The sequence below is a fragment of the Pangasianodon hypophthalmus genome, chromosome 12 (assembly GCF_027358585.1).
Source record: "Pangasianodon hypophthalmus isolate fPanHyp1 chromosome 12, fPanHyp1.pri, whole genome shotgun sequence".
Classification (NCBI taxonomy): Eukaryota; Metazoa; Chordata; class Actinopteri; order Siluriformes; family Pangasiidae; genus Pangasianodon; species Pangasianodon hypophthalmus.
The window spans coordinates 25891333-25908832 of NC_069721.1; the positions used below are offsets into that span (position 1 = coordinate 25891333).

Consider the following 17500-nt stretch of genomic DNA (forward strand, 5'->3'; position numbering starts at 1 on the left):
CATACACGCAACACACACGCGCGACACACACGCGCGACACATACGCAGGGTCACGCTGTCACGCTTTTCAATCATTTTCAAAACTCCACACACAACACGCTACTGGGAGTGGGCGGGGCCTCAGCCTCCATCAATCAACCGTCATGTGATTTTTTATTTTTTTTAACAATAAAATTAAAATGTTAGTGAATTTTGCTGATTCCATCAGATCAAGTGAAAATCTGATGAAAACACTTTACGTAAACGTTTGTGTTGCATCACGTCAGAAACTTCTGGAAAGCTGTACGAGATGATTGCGATAAAAACGTCACATGACACGTAACCGCGTTCTCGAATGTTTCTCCTGATCAGGCTGATGTTACGACACAAGTCCAGATGTTTCAGTATCTATAACAACATAAACATCTCTGACCTACGGGTTTCCATAGCAACCTTCCAGACATGTACTTTCTGCCCCTGTGACAAGCATGGGACAGATCTTTTATTTATTAATATTTTATTTATTTATATTCTATTTAATTATTCTTCTTTAACTCCTCGTGTTTACGTAATACGGGACGCACTGAAACGTTTCTTTATTTCCCCGTATTGATTCGGAAAGTAAATGTTTTTAAAGTGTGTTTTAAAAAGTCGACTTTAGGATCAAAAACAAAGTCCCGGAAAACAAGCACGCAGGTTTCCTCACGCAAGGTCAAAGGTCAAGAGGAAGTGTGACTTTAGTGACATCATTAACCAACGGAAGAGGAAATGACCTCATCAGTTGCATCTGATCCACCCCATAACCACACACACACACACGCGCGCACACACACACACACAATCTCTCTCACACACACACACACACGCACACGCGCACACACAATCTCTCACACACACACGCGCACACACACACACACACACAAAATCTCTCACACACACACGCACTCACGCACAATCTCTCTCACACACACACATGCACACACACACGCGCACACACACAATCTCTCTCACACACACACGCACTCACACACACGCACTCACACACGCACGCACTCACGCACAATCTCACACACACACACACGCGCGCACACACTCTCTTTCTCACTCACACACACACACACACACACACGCACACAATCTCTCACACACGCACTCACACGCACACACATACGCACTCACACACACACGCACGCACTCACACACGCACGCACGCACGCACTCACACACGCACGCACTCACGCACAATCTCTCACACACACACACACGCGCGCACACACACTCTCTCTTTCTCTTATCAGCATAAGAAATTTTACAATTATAAGTCAATTTCTTTTATTTTGTTTTATTTGACGATTTATTTAATTTATTTGTCATTTTTGTTTACTTATTAAAACTTATTTGTTCTGTTAATTTTACTGATTTAATTTTTTTCATTTTATTTTCTTTTAACAATTTATATTTTTTAAATTTATTCATTTGATGTTATTTTTAGCCACTTATTAAATTTAATTTAATTAATAAACATAATTTTTATGTTTATTTTTTGTTTTTTAATTTATTTACTAATTTGTGTACTTTAAATTTTAACTGCTTTCATTTATGTTATAAACTGTAGATTTATGTATATTTGTGTATATTTATTTGTAATGATTATTTATGATTTGTTATGTTTTAATTACATTATTTACTAATTTCTGATTTTTATATTTCATTTAATTACATTTTTATTTTAATTTTTAGACATTTACTGATATTTTCATTTTATCCGCTTTGCGTTTATTTTTATTTATTTCTTTATATTTTGTTTTAATTACTTAATTATTTGTTTACTTTAGAATACATCTACAATTATCTGTAAATAAATTTAACTGTACTCATTTATATGATGTATATATTTATATATTACAGTTTTTCTATTTATTTGTAATATTTATTTATTATTTGTTTTGTTTTAGTTACAATATTTACTTATTTCTATTTATTTTTAGATTTAATTTAAATTTTATTTTATGTTTGTTTTTAGGCATTTACTTACATTTTATTTGTATTCAATAGTTTTAAAGCTTTTTATTTTATTTATTAATTTGTTTAATTTAATTCACATGTATTTTTTATTTGAAAGCGAACTTCAATAGTATTCGTTAGTTTTTAAAAATATTTAAAAATTGTATTTGTTGTTTATTTACCTACCGGACGTTAAGTGTTTTAGCAGCTCGCTCTCTCTCTCTCTCTCTCTCTCTCTCTCTCTCTCTCTCTCCCTCTCCCTCGCGCTCTCTCTCTCTCTCTCTCTCTCTCACATCCTAAAGCTGTGTTACAGCAGTGAGTTTATCCTCGCTATAGAAACTACTTCCTCCCTCACTTCCTGTGTTGCACCATCACCATTCAGCACAACAGCGACAGGAACAACACCACAACCGCAGCGTAGAGAGAAACACTAACGGCGTCAGATATTACAGCTCACATCACCGTGATTAGCCGCAGCGCTAACACTTTATTATCCATCACCACCTTCACTTACAAATATAAACAAACCTAAAGGTTCCACTGCGTCACTTTTACACTTTTATACTTACGCAATAAACAGTTTCAGAATAAAGACGTGAACAGACACGCCTACTGGTCTCTCATTGGCTGTGCTAATTTTAAAAATTCAGCCCTGTCCTGTCCCAGTTTTGTTGTTGCTCGTCTGGGCGCGGTCTCCGAGCTTAGCGCTGAGAAAACACACTTTACGTTTACTGCAAATTCCATAAAATATAACGTCCATTTTCTAAACATACATCAGAAATATGCAGTGATCTCAGAAACGTCGTCTATAAGATCACTACGATGAAAACCTGCAGTAACGTGTGATATTTATTACGTTTATCAGCGAGTCGTTAAATCATCAACTGATTCGATTCAGTGTTTATCAGTGAGTCATTAAATCATAAATTGATTCGATTCAGAGTCATTTTTATAAGAAATACACAAACACGGCTTTAGGAGACGTTTTCACACGAGTGTCAAAAGAAGTGATTGAAAAAACTTCAGCAAGAATTCACATACCTCAGCTAAAAATTTTTTTAAAAAAAATACAATTCTAAAGATTCGACACAAACGTCTGCAGTTGAATCTTCACCGTTATTCCGACTCTTCGGACGCGAACCTGCAATTTCTTCCCAACTTCCGGATCAGACGTTTACGTTAGCATCTGAAAGTCACTAAGGATTAGCGAACATATTTCTATCCATTCTAGAGTGGAGCAAAGCCACAGAAATGTGCTTACTGTTTATATTTAATCACATAAACACAGCTATAGTGTGCCACACGGGCTAAAAATAATGGCACCCCCGCCCGAGACACGGGCCTCCGCGAGACAGCGGCGTTTAAACTGCAGGAATAGCGCAAAATTACAGCCGAGTGCAACTAACATCTCATCAGGGCGCGGACTAAAATAAAACACATCCTAAAAATGACCACACCCACACACACACACACACACACATGCTGAAAATCAACGTTGTCATGCACATTTTTCTACTATTACACAACAGATCAACAGTAATTAAATGTATTTAATAAGGAGCTGTTCGTGCTGTTACTCAGTATTGAATTCATTATTTAACACAAAGTTTATCTGAAATTTAATAACACAACTCTAACTTTAAAAACTTGTTAAATATAATCAGGATTGTGTTTAATCCTTTGTTTCATTCTGGGTTTAGTTTTCCAGCAAACACCAGATTAGCTATAAGTCTATTAATCTTTAATCTGGAGTCTAATCTGAGGTGGATTACATTTACAAAAAAAAAAAAAGGTTTTTGATAAAATCAAATAAAAAATTAAAATGAAATAAAACATTTCAATAAAAGTATAAATAATCTGAAGAGTAACTTCAGTAACTCGCCACTGAAGAATCCATCATCATGCAAAACCAGAATTCTCCCGAATCAGACGTTACGTTTAAAACAACAGATCTGAATAAAACTTTGATGAACAAACCCGTGATTAATTCTAAACTCGTTTTAGCTGTTGAGTGTAAGATGTTTTGGATAAAGGCATCACACACAACAGTTTCATTTTCACTAAACCAGAAACCACCGTGCGCTTTATTGTTTAATGTGGAATAATATAAACGTACAGCGTTGAGCATCATGGTCTGATTTTACGATTACAGAAATTCTACACTTGACTCGACTCTGAATCAGACTCCAAAAGTCGACTCCTCGCCGTATCATTTCAAACCTGACGTCCTGACTGTGAACTTTTGGTTACGGTTGTAACTTTACAGCGATCTAACATCTGACTCGGTTCAGGAGCTCAACCTGCAGCCCTGTTCAGACGGGATTCGTTTCTCAGGACGACGTCTGTAATAAAACACGTCTCGTTTGAGTCGCACACGGTGACGCGTTCACATCATCGTGCGTTTATTTATCACTCTCGAGCACCTTTAATCTCTTTTCATTCAGCTCTCCGTAAAGACGTTCCACAGATAACGTGACGGATTTCCATGTTTCAGTTTTTTTTAATCGCTGACCATTTTGTGTTTGTTGTAAATATTTTCTATCAGAGATGATTAAATATGGCGTCGTCCGTCTGTAAAATCAGAAATGTTTATAATTTGATATGACTCAAATAATCAGAGTTTGTTTGAGTTCTTTAAAAACATAATGGAATTGTGTCTGGAATTTTTTTTTTAACGGAAGGAGAAAGAAAAAAAATCACGTATATGAGCGATCCGGACGGAAATAAATCCACGGAGTAGAAAGTGCAATAATGAATGGACTTACTCCAGCGCATCAAACTAATCACGTCCGAATAGAGCCTGTGTGTGTGTTGGGTTTATTTTAACGTTAACGACAAACAGCAGCTTCTTCAGGTGAGTAAGTTTAAGATGCTTTAACATTTTGAACGTTCTGATCGTAGTTAGGAATTTTGTTCCTTTCAATCTCCTTCAAGCTGTAATTGAAGAATCGACTCTTTTTAGGATCGACTCTGAGCGTTCGCACGATAACATGCGACATCACGATAACGTGCGACATCCGAGCAACGTTACGTTTATTGTTAAGTTTACAGCGCTGTAATAAACCAGCGCAGGCGTTAACGCTACACGCGCCGCAATACCGACGCTAACAGTGTGGGGGCGGTACAGCACGACGAGACACAACGGCAGCAGAACAAACCGTGATGAGGCTGAGTCGCAGATCACACACTGACTCACACACGCTTCTGATCTTCTGGACAAATATATTCCGAGTAAACTTACTTTCACATGATATTTTGCCTTGAAAACATTAAAATCTCTTCTTCAGTAGAACAACCGCTGCCCAATCATGCTCCCTATATAGGAACCCTACATATCCCCCTATATAGGAACCCTACATATCCCCCTATATAGGAACCCTACATACTCGCCCTATATAGGAACCCTACATATCCCCCTATATAGGAACCCTACATACCCCCCTATATAGGAACCCTACATACTCGCCCTATATAGGAACCCTACATATCCCCCTATATAGGAACCCTACATACCCCCCCCCCCCCCCAACCCCCCCCCCCCACCCACACACACACACACAAGTCCCTTAAATATCCCCCCAACCAAACAGGAACCCTAAATACCCCCCCACACACATAGGTACCGTACATATCCCCCCCCCACAGAGGAACCCTACATACCCCCCCCCACAGGTACACTACATAGGCTCCCTACTCCTGACTGAAACACTCCTGCATTCTGACTACCGTTGCAGCTGATCATCAGCACATCACTTCATTTTGATATTTATTCTGTTAGTGTACACACACGCGCAAGCACACACGCACAAGCACACACACACAAGCACACACACACACACACACACACACACAGAGTCGGTCCGTACCTGTCTCCGATTTCGTCGTCCAACTTAAAGTAAACCAACTCGATCCTCACCCATCCATACTGTAAAACAGTGTGTGTGTACGCGTGTGTGTACGCGTGTGTACGCGTGTGTGTGGTTACACACTGAGAGCCAGTGCTTAACGCTGCAGAGTACAAAAGGAAGACACACACACTTACATCAGCAAAGGAAGCATGGCAAATCTGTGTGTGTGGAGAGGATGTGGAGGCGGAACCTTTCGGTCTTACTCACCAACCAGCTCAATGCAGGAAAGGACACACACACACACACACACACACACACACACACACACACACACATTTTCTATGCATTTTTATAATATATATATATTTATATATTGATATATATGTGTGTGTGTGTGTGTGTGTATGTACACTCACACACAGTTTGTTTATATATAAACACAGCTGACAGTTACACAGAGTGGCCTAAGCTTCCTCCAACACACACACCCTCAACTGTCTAATTACATCCTCTCTCTCTTACACACACACACACACACACACACACACACACACACACACACAGATTACCACATGAATTAAAAAGGCGTGAGTGTGTAAAACCCTCCTCACACACAGGAGCGCAAATCACACACTGCAGCTAATGGGATGTACGATTACGGTACGCAATTCACACACACACACACACACACACACACTCACTCCAACACTCTCACTCACTCACACACACGCACACACACACTCTCTCTCACTCACACTGGGTGTGAGATGGAAGTTTACAGTGAAGGTAGGTGAGGAGAAAAAAGAGAAAAAAGGATAAGAATAAAAAATTACAAGAGCAGAGAAAAGAAGAGGAGAAAAGAGAAGTGAAGAGACGACGAGAGAAATCAGATGGAAAAAAAGAATTCCTGGAGAAGAAAGCAAGAGTCTCATACACTCACACACACTCTCACTCACACACACACTCACACACACACACACACACACACACACAGTTAAACAGAGAGACGGACATGTGATTAATGTTCCATTAGTTTTTGTTTAAAGGATGACAGGAAGACAAGGCAGGAGAGAAAATGACGACAGGTGTGTGAGTGTGTGTGTGTGTGTGTGTGTGTGTGTGTGAGATCATGAACGTGTGTGACCGTGTGAGTGTGTGAGTGAGTGAGAGTGAGTGTGTGTGTGTGTGTGTGTGTGTGTGTGTGTGTGTGTGTACAGGTATAGCGTGATGGATCGTGTTGAAGTCAGGTCTGCTGTGTGTGTTGGAAAATTCATGCAACCTGAATGTGCAAGCAGCTTGCACTTTTACACACCCCAGGTGTGTGTGTGTGTGTGTGTGTGTGTGTGTGCACTAAAATACTGCCTAGATCTGCATAACGTAGGCCACACACACACACACACACACACACACACACACACATACGTTTCCTGTGTGCTGTTCTACATCTTACAGATGGATTGTTAGGTTTTTTTAAACATCTTTTTCCGACTGACCTGGTTCTTACACACGCACACACACACACACACACACACACTCACACACACACTCACACACACTCCCGTAGTGTATCAGTATGTGCCGATAATCACTTATCCATATTTAATGAATATTAATGTGCTTTGATGGTGTATTTCCAGGCACGTCCACTAGGGGCAGTGTTATTGTTTTTTATCTCGGTGTATTTGGATTTTCCAATTTTCTGTTATAACTAATTTGCATATAATTTGCATGAAGGATAAAAAACCTACAAGACATTTAAGTTCATGTGAATGTAAATATGAGAGTATAATGTTTAAATGCATGCTGTTAAAAGCGCTACACAAATAAAATTAAATTGAATTAAGGTCTTTAATTTGTAATTTTCATTTAAAAGAAAGAAAGAAAGAAAGAAAGAAAGGAGACAGACATCTTGCTAAAAAGATTAAAATGATGTTTTAATAAAAATATAATTAAATAAAGTAATAATAATAAAATAATTTTGATGAGCAAGTTTCCTTTATGTGTCGCCTCCCTTCCAAAAATACAATTGGCCGTGCTCTCTGGGTGGGAGGGGCATACTCTCTCTCCTGTCAATCATATAAATCTAGCCAATCAGGAGTGTCTGTGAAGTGTCCTGTATGTGGAAGAGGGCAGATAGCTCTTTCCTCTGCGTGAGGGACGCCGCTCTGTGACGCAGCACGACTCCGACTTCACGTGTCTCGGAGGAATCACGTGTTAATCCTCGCACTGTCACACAACTGAGTTTGTTTTTATTTCCTTAAAAAAGACAGCAAAAGTGACGGAGCAGAAGAAGATGCTGAAAAACCAAAGTGAGGCATCGTTTCTGTTTCACTCGTTTACTCATCACTCACTAAACTACCCAGGACACCGAGCAGAAATGTGAATAACACACACGTTAAAAATTCACTGATTTACTGATATAAACCTCTTCAGTATTTATAAACAAAAAGAGATGCGTGTGCAACCCGGTCGCAAAAAAGACCCACGTATCCTAGCAACCTGACGCTTACAATCTGACTGAAGAATCTAGCAGGAAATTTATTTACACACACACACACATTTGAAGACATATTTTTTACGATCACAGCATCGAGGATGGCGTCGTGGCTCCGAAAGCCGAGTTTCTGCCCAATCGGACGCCATAAACTCACAAAGTTTTAGCTAGCTAAACTTCTCCATTATACACCACTCCTCAGGAATAACATGACCTAGCTGATTAGATTTCAGTGCGTGTGGATCCATCCTCAGCAACAGTGAATGTGTGTGTTGCACACTACAGAGAGGAGAACTTTATCATATCACTTTATCAGTGAGGTTAATCTGAGAACGAAAGTTACACACACTTTCATTAACACCACCACCTCTTTATCTCTCTCTCACACACACACACACACACACACACACACACACACACACAGTTAACGCCAGGAGACCGGGCTCTAATGAAGTCATGGCGTCTTCACCACAGGGCCTAATGGAGAAGTGTACCCTAATCCTTTACACACACACACACACACACACACACACACACACACACACACACACACACACACACACACACGGCTAACACACCAACAATCAATTAGTGTAAGAGCAGCACACCTGCTGAGACACACACTAAAGAATCACCCTGAAACAGCAGTGTGTGTGTGTGTGTGTGTGTGTGTATTCTCTACCTGTTAGTGCACCACATATACGTCTGTCTATTTATCCACCACTGAGTGAAAAAGTTTGTGCACCCCAGAACCAAAAAAGAAAAAAGAGGAACATGATGGTACCAGGACACTGGTTTTTCTTTAATAGCTGAACATTGTGGCTTTGTGAAACACACCTCAAACAAATTAAATTATTTTAATTAATGGCATAATTTGTTCCAGATCAAATAGAGAAAACAAATTATGGAATAACTCCATGATGAGGAAATAATTCTAAAATCATCAACAACAACAACAACAACAAATCACAATTAGTGCTTGGTTGCTCCTCCTCGAGCTTTTATGATGGAATGAATTCTTGGAAGCGTGAACTTCACTAATGAAAAAAAAACATTGAGCTGCTTCCAACTTTCTCGAACAGCAGCTGATCAGCTTCGCAGGACGGAGCCTTGTCATGGACCAGTTTTTTCAATTTCCACCATAAATCTTTTAATCAGATGGAGATCCGGTCTTTTCCTGAAGAAAAGCTTTAACACTCTTTGCTCTGTGGTGAGATGCAAGATCATCCTGAAAAATGACCTCATCACCACCAAACCGATTTTATATCGCTGGAATGAGAAAAGTGTCCACAATGTCAGCGTATACCTGAGCATGGAGTGTTGAGGTACTGACTGCCATCTCACCTGGTGCTTTACCTGACACGCAAAACCCCTATCATAAATGAGTGAAATCTGAACACCTGAAGAAAACAGTCACCTTTATATGGTTCATCAGAACGGCACCAGACAAAAGCTCCATCATCATCATCATCATCATCATCATCTCCTCCTCCTTGCCCAAACCAGATTCATTCTTCATCACTGAATATCACCTTCCTCCAATCAGCCACACTCCATGACCGCGTCTCTTCAGCGCACTGTAACCGGGTTTTCTTCTGTTTAGGTGTTAGTGCTGGTTTTCCTTTGGCTTTCCTTCGCTTTCTTACGGTTCTGTTTTCATCAGTTTGGTTTCATTTGTATTTTTGTGCATTTTCTATTTTCATTTTCAGCTTCTGAGTTTTCTATCCTGACACTCAGATGTCTTCTGTGGTCTAACCGTATGTTTTCCTTTTATAACCTTCTCGTCTTATTTACACCACATTTTTGACACAGCTGATTGAGAAGAACCAACACACTCCATGTTGGATTTCCTTCTTGAAGGAGTTTTATAATCCTTTCCGTTGTTTCATTGACAGCTCTGTTGTTGTGGCCGTGTTTCCTTTCAATCAGCCAAGTGCAAGTCTGTAATCACTCTCTTAACTGCTACACGGTGATTTCATAACTCTTTCCTCAACATGGAGTGATTCCAGAATTTTTTTATCTACTTGGAAAAAAATTATGCCATTAATTAAAATAATTTAATTTGTTTGAGGTTTGTTTCATGAAGCCAGAATCTTCAGCTATTAAACAAAAAATTGTTTTGCGTCATATCTGTGACCTTGAAGAACATCCTCTAAGTGTGGTGATTCCATCACTTTTGCCGAGAGTTGTAATAAAAATATCAAGCTACACTATATTACCAAAAGTTTGTGCACCCCTGACCATCACACCCATATGAGCTCCACTCTTCTGGGAAGCTTTCCACTAGATGTTGGAGCGTGGCTGTGGGGATTTGTGTTCATTCAGCTATAAGAGCATTAGTGAGGTCAGGCGCTGATGTTGGGATGTCGAGGAGGTCTGGGGTTCAGTCGGTGTTCCAGTTCATCCCAAAGGTGTTCAGTGGGGTTGAGGTCAGGGCTCTGTGCAGGACACTCGAGTTCTTCCACTCCAACCTTCACACACCATGTCTTCATGGAGCTCGCTTTGTGCACAGGGGCATTGTCATGCTGGAACAGGTTTGAGTCTCTTAGTTCCAGTGAAGGGAAACTGTAAAGCTACAGCACACAGAGACGCTCTATACAACTGTGAGCTTCAGACTTTGTGGTAAGAGTTTGAGGAAGAACCACATATGGTCAGGGGTGCACATACTTTTGGGCAGATGGTGTAAATATTCTGCAAATTATAAACTGTGTCCAGCGTCATTCTTCTTCACAGGTCAGGAATAAATCAGACAGATTACACGACCTGTCTCAGTCCTCCGGACATTTCTCTTCTGACTTTATCAAGTGTTCTGCAGAAGATCAGCGTAAAAAACCTCTCTCTTTTCTCTTTACTTCTGTCGGTTATGAGACCAGCGATGAACTGATGCAGAAATCTGATCTAAATCTGATCAAATATTATTACAAGGCTGTTGCTGTCACGTGTAAATAAGAGTTCCCGGATTTGGGAAAGAGATCATTGGGTTTTTTTTTAAACGTATCACATTCAATAGAAAGCGTTCCAGAAAGTTCTACAGTGTGTGTGTTTAAAACCGATAACGAACTGAAGTATCTGAGGAACTGCAGAAGTTTAATAAATAAATTGTTCTGTAAATTGTGTCTGTTTTTATAAATCTGTGAATGAAACATTAATTCTCATCGCCAGCAGCTCTGCGTATTTTTTTCCACTGGTTCAATGCGACATCGTTTTAGTGCCACGTTTTAGTTTAAAGAGTAAAAACACAAGATTTCAAGAATAAAGCTGCAATATTTTGAGAATAAAGTATTAATAGTATGACAGTATAAGCTGAGGATTTGCTGAGGGAGAAATCGCAGGCTGTGGAAGCCTCCAGGATGTCGATGGTCCCATGTGCGTGGTGTTCAGTGAGATGGTGCAGGTAGATGATCATCAGGATCTGGACGGAGTGGAAGTCCAGCGCGCTCGGCGTCCAGCCGTTACGTCATAAGGACTCGTAGCGACTCGCTTTATAACACGCTGTACTGAGAGCGCCGGAGTTCCAGCTGTTACGCTGCAGATGTGACCATCGATGGGCTTGAAGGTGACGACTGCCTGCGATCTCTCCTTCAACAAAACACACAATTTCCTCCAAGTTCACGTCTTCTAAATCAACACACTCGCTGCGTCCGATTATCGCTACTGCTCTAATGTACAGCAGGTGAAAGCACACAGGAGCAGAGCGTCTGAATTCTCAGTATTATATAAAACAGCAGGTGAGAAATAACCAGCTGATCTTCAGCACCGGACGCTGCGCTATTTCCCATAAGGCACCGGGGCTGGCGTGGAAGAGCTGTCAGAATCAAAAATGGCGGAAGGCGGCGTGTCGTCTCTTGTTAAGTGTAAGCGCTGTAGGTATTAAACGCTGTTCCTTGGGGTTAAAGCGTATTGTTTAACAACACCTGAGTAAATTGTTCACTTGTTGAAGGTTTAAACGAGAAAAAAAAAACAGCTCTAATCTGGAGGGATCTTTACGTTTTTGCTGTTACTATGATGTCGTAGGTCACATGACAATGCCGGCATGGCGGATGTAGAATGTCCAGATTGTATTGTGACAATGTCCATTGTTAAAAGCGCTATACAAATAAAATTGAATTGAATTGAATTGAATATTTATAATACACACGTATACTGATCGGTACGTACTGAATCAACAGCCAAGCAGCAGGTACTGAATCGACTGCAACAGGTACTGAATCGACTGCAGCAGGAACCGAATCGACTGCAGCAGGAACCGAATCGACTGCAGCAGGTACTGAATCGACTGCAGCAGGTACCGAATCGAACGCAGCAGGTACCGAATCAAATGCAGCAGGTACCGAATCAACTGCAGCAGGTACCGAATCAAATGCAGCAGGTACTGAATCAAACGCAGCAGGAACCGAATCGACTGCAGCAGGTACTGAATCGACTGCAGCAGGTACCGAATCGAACGCAGCAGGTACCGAATCAAATGCAGCAGGTACCGAATCAAATGCAGCAGGTACCGAATCAACTGCAGCAGGTACCGAATCAACTGCAGCAGGTACCGAATCAAATGCAGCAGGTACCGAATCGACTGCAGCAGGTACCGAATCAAATGCAGCAGGTACTGAATCAACTGCAGCAGGTACCGAATCGACTGCAGCAGGTACTGAATCGACTGCAGCAGGTACCGAATCGACTGCAGCAGGTACCGAATCAACTGCAGCAGGTACCGAATCGACTGCAGCAGGTACTGAATCAACTGCAGCAGGTACCGAATCGACTGCAGCAGGTACCGAATCGACTGCAGCAGGTACCGAATCAAATGCAGCAGGTACTGAATCAAATGCAGCAGGTACCGAATCGACTGCAGCAGGTACCGAATCAAACGCAGCAGGTACTGAATCAAATGCAGCAGGTACTGAATCAACTGCAGCAGGTACTGAATCGAACGCTGAACGGGATTCGGACGCACTGAATTTCTTGTTCAATCGTTTCAAAGTTCTAACCCTGGTATTAATCTGTGCCGATTCTGTGCCTTAAGATTAAATATTTCTTTATTTATAAAGTAACACATTTCTTTATTTTCGTTGCTCTGCCATAATATTAACTCTTTATTCCCCAAATGTTATTACATTATTTTAGAAATGCTGTATTTTTATTTTAAACAGTGGTTCACGCTCCCAGTTTAGACCACGCCCACTTTCAGTTTAAATCTGATTCAGAAAACAGATGAATATTTCGAGCAGTTAAGTAGTTATTTCATTACATCTCGACTGTTTATCCATCCATCCATCTGTCTCTCTTTCTCCATCTCTGTGTCTGTGTCCCTCCATCTATACACACATCTACCTCTCATTACCTTTCCATTACATCATCAGTAAGGACCTGTCTGTCTCTCAGGCTGCGTCTCAATCCGCTCGCTAGTTCAGTACTCAGGCGCTGATCAGGGCGGCGGCCATTTTAAAGTCTGTCTCAATCGCTCCCTAAAAGATCCCACAATGCACCGCAAAAACCGGGGAGCCTCGACACTACGTTCCCTTACAGGAAATGACATCATATTTCCCGAAGCCTCTCGGCTCAAACAAAATGGCGGACGAATTTTCAGCCAACTTCGTCTACAAATTAGTAAGTAAGCAGCTTGTTATCGTTGTTGTGGCTCTCAGATGATTACTTACGTTAGCGATTTTAACTTTATTTGACGTTCTGTATTCGGTGTGTTTGAGTTTAACGACTTTTAAGTGTTTAATAATTTTTTAAAAATCCGCTAGCGAGCCTACGATCCTGCTTAAGCTAACAAATTTATACGACACATAACGTCAGAAAGATATCGGTCCTGCCTGTTGGTGATAAACGCCAGTGGTGACGTTTTATAATGCGAGTATGTCGTCATGGCGACGGAAATTGAGTCATCAGCATCACAATCTGTAGTGATCCAGGGTCCTAGTGCCTGAACTCCTGTATACGATCTACTGATTCACCACCGGGGGAGCTAGCGAGCTGATTGAGATACACTTCTCTCTCTCTCTCTCTCTCTCTCTCTTTCTGTACAGATGTTATCATCATTACGACCAATAGTGCCTGTTACCATAACGCTAACTCTCCCAGCTAGCTACAATAATTATATTTACATTTGTAAACAATTACATTACAGATAAAGCTACACACTGCGACAGAACAGCTGAAATGATCAAACCTCAGAGTCTCTCTGCCTTTTTCTCTTCCATCTACTGTTTTATTAATAAAATCGTATAAAATTACGCTAGCTAGCATTCACAGCTAACCCTCAGGAATCATTACTACAGAACGTATTAATAAAGTATTAATTTATATTTTATTTCCTGTAGTTTTCTGCGGTGGTTTATTCATGAGTGATTTTGGTGAGATGAAGGTTTATTATACAGCTCGGTATCGATATGTTCTCATCATCGTTAATCTTCATAACCCTCACTGTCGATACCACACGTTAGCACGTCACGCCACCTTCATAAGCTACTTTATGACTTGACAAGATCTCCAACCTGCGGTTTCGCTCACGGCGGTTTCGCTCACGGCGGTTTCGCTCACGACGTGTTCACTCATGGTGTGTTAGCTAAACACGGCGTTTGTTCAGGGTTCGGTTTAGTTTAGCATCAAAGACGGCTGTTTTTTCTTATTCCTGTAATCAATTAGCATAAAAAGTGAGCTAGCTAATAAAGGCTCAGCAGTGGAGGCTAGCGACGTGTGTGTGTGTGTGTGTGTGTGTGTGTGTGTGTGTGTGTGTCATTACAGTGGTGTGAATAGCTGCCGTGTCGCTTTGATGTCTCAGGCGTAATGTAAATAAAGTGAGGTGTGAAAAAGGTGGCAGTTAAGTAGCGACATAACACACATCCTAAAACACACCCCCAAACACACACACACACACACACACACACAGACTCACACTGACACACACACACACACACATGTAAACACACAACGCTAATTTCACATATGCAGCACAGACATCAGCTATGATAAATAAATAAATAAACATGGAGGAAGAAAAACTACACTCGATTCTACATCCAATAAATTAATAAATCTTTTTTCAATTATTATATAATTATTAATTATTTTATCTGAATTACGATTTTTTTTGTTATATCATAAACACAAGCTAGCTATTAGCTAATTGTGTTAGAAATTATTAACATTCTTACACATTATCATCGTTAAGAACTATAACTTCCTCATAAACAAATGATTCGTTATTCGTTAGTAAGATTTATTATTTATTTCCGATTTTTAACACTGTGATGTCACAGTTTAACCGCTTGCTTTTTTCTTAGCTAAGAAAATTAAGTCACGATTTAGAAAGCTACGAATTATAATAATAACGCTTTTTCAAACATGAGCAAAAGAAATAAACAATAAGATTTACAGAGTTATATTTATAGATTGATTTAAACTTTTTTTAAATAAACATTTTGCTCAGATCTCTCGCTTATCTGTTAAACTTTACGTCATTCAGCAGCGACGTGACGAAGGGAGGAGCTTTCTGAAAATAAAATAATGTAAAAAATCATTTCATAAAATTTCATTCACAGGTTAAACACCTTAATAATCATTTTTAAGTTTCTAAGGTTAATAAAGCGCTTGGTTTTTTTTTTTCATTTTATTTTTATCCTTTCACTCGTTCACGGCTCCTCAGATGTTTCTTCTTTTCCTTTACTGCGTCTTTAACAAACAAACCCACAAACTACGACCTTAATGTTTCCCTTCTAGCGCTTTAAAAAAGTAAATAAAAAATAAAATAGTTTAAAATTCAGTTAGTAGTTTAAACCAAGCGGCACTGCAACACTGCTAATGATAATGATAAGAAGAAGAAGAAGAAGGAGCTATTGGAAATAAATAAACAAATGTAAACAAATAAATAAATATTCTATTTTATTTTTTATCCTTTTCCTCTTTCAGTCTTTATAAAAACGTCCTGAAAACCTGCTCAGAAAATAAACATGTAAACTATCTGATTATTATTATTATTATTATTATTATTATTATTATTATTACTTTTCATTACTGGGTTTTTATTTAACGGTTGTGTTTATGTGGTACTCCGACGTCATCTTCCGCTTTTACTCAGATGTTTCCCTCCTGCTCTGTGTTTTGCTCCTGAGACAGTGTGTGTGTGTGTGTGTGTGTTCCTGAGACAGTGTGTGTGTGTGTGTGTGTGTGTGTTCCTGAGACAGTGTGTGTGTGTGTGTGTGTTCCTGAGACAGTGTGTGTGTGTGTGTGTGTTCCTGAGAGCTTGCACTCTGAGTGTGTGATTAAACACACTGTGTTACGAAGACAGATCATACAAAATAACTCGTGTTTAAGAGTGTTGGAGCTCACACACACTCACACACACACACACACACACACACACACACATCCTACTTTAACACACACACACACACACACACACACATCCTACTTTAACACACACACACATCCTACTTTAACACACACACACACACACACACACACATCCTACTTTAACACACACACACACACACACACACACACACACACTGACACACACACACATCCTACTTTAACACACACACACACACAGACTCACACTGACACACACACACATCCTACTTTAACACACACACACACACACACACCACTTTAACACCGCACAGAGACACACAGCACGCGCGCAGATGCAGTTTTATTTAATAACCATGATGCATCACACACACACTCACACACACACTTTCTCTTCCACATTTCTAAAAGCAGAAGGAGGAAAATTTCAGTACTCACCATTGCACCAAAGCGGGAGTCCTCGTGCCCGCGTGCACACACACTAATACACACACACACACACACAAATACACACTCTCACTTGCACACACACACACACGGGCGCGGTTTAATGTGTGTGTGTGTTCAGTCTCCGCACTGTCTCTCTGCTTTAAACTGAAGCGGTGTGTGTTTTCACCCCGCAGTGTGTCGGTGAGAAACACACACACACACACACACACACACACACACACAAATACAGAGATACACACACACACACACACACACACACACACACACACTCTCCAGTGCTGCTGGATGTGCTACTGCGCATGCGCACTCCGCCGGGTCTAGTGTATGAGCACGTGTAGAGCTGAAAGAGAAAAAACCCTCTGAATAAAGTGTGTGAGTGTGTGTGTGTGTTTGTGTGAGTGTGTGTATGAGT

At 40.3% G+C, this 17500-nt stretch overlaps 2 protein-coding genes across 2 annotated transcripts in view; one reads left to right on the plus strand and one right to left on the minus strand.

Moving 5' to 3' along the window:
* pald1a (phosphatase domain containing paladin 1a) overlaps positions 1-17304 on the minus strand; it is a 52496-nt gene extending 35192 nt beyond the window's left edge. Inside the window, 1 exon segment of the mRNA XM_053238840.1 lies at positions 17077-17304. The gene's annotated coding sequence lies outside the window, so the exon portion shown is untranslated.
* ndr2 (nodal-related 2) overlaps positions 14193-17500 on the plus strand; it is an 8929-nt gene continuing 5621 nt past the window's right edge. Inside the window, exon 1 of the mRNA XM_034309498.2 lies at positions 14193-14247. Within this exon, the coding sequence (XP_034165389.2) occupies positions 14193-14247 (55 nt within the window). The remainder of the gene's footprint in view (positions 14248-17500) is intronic.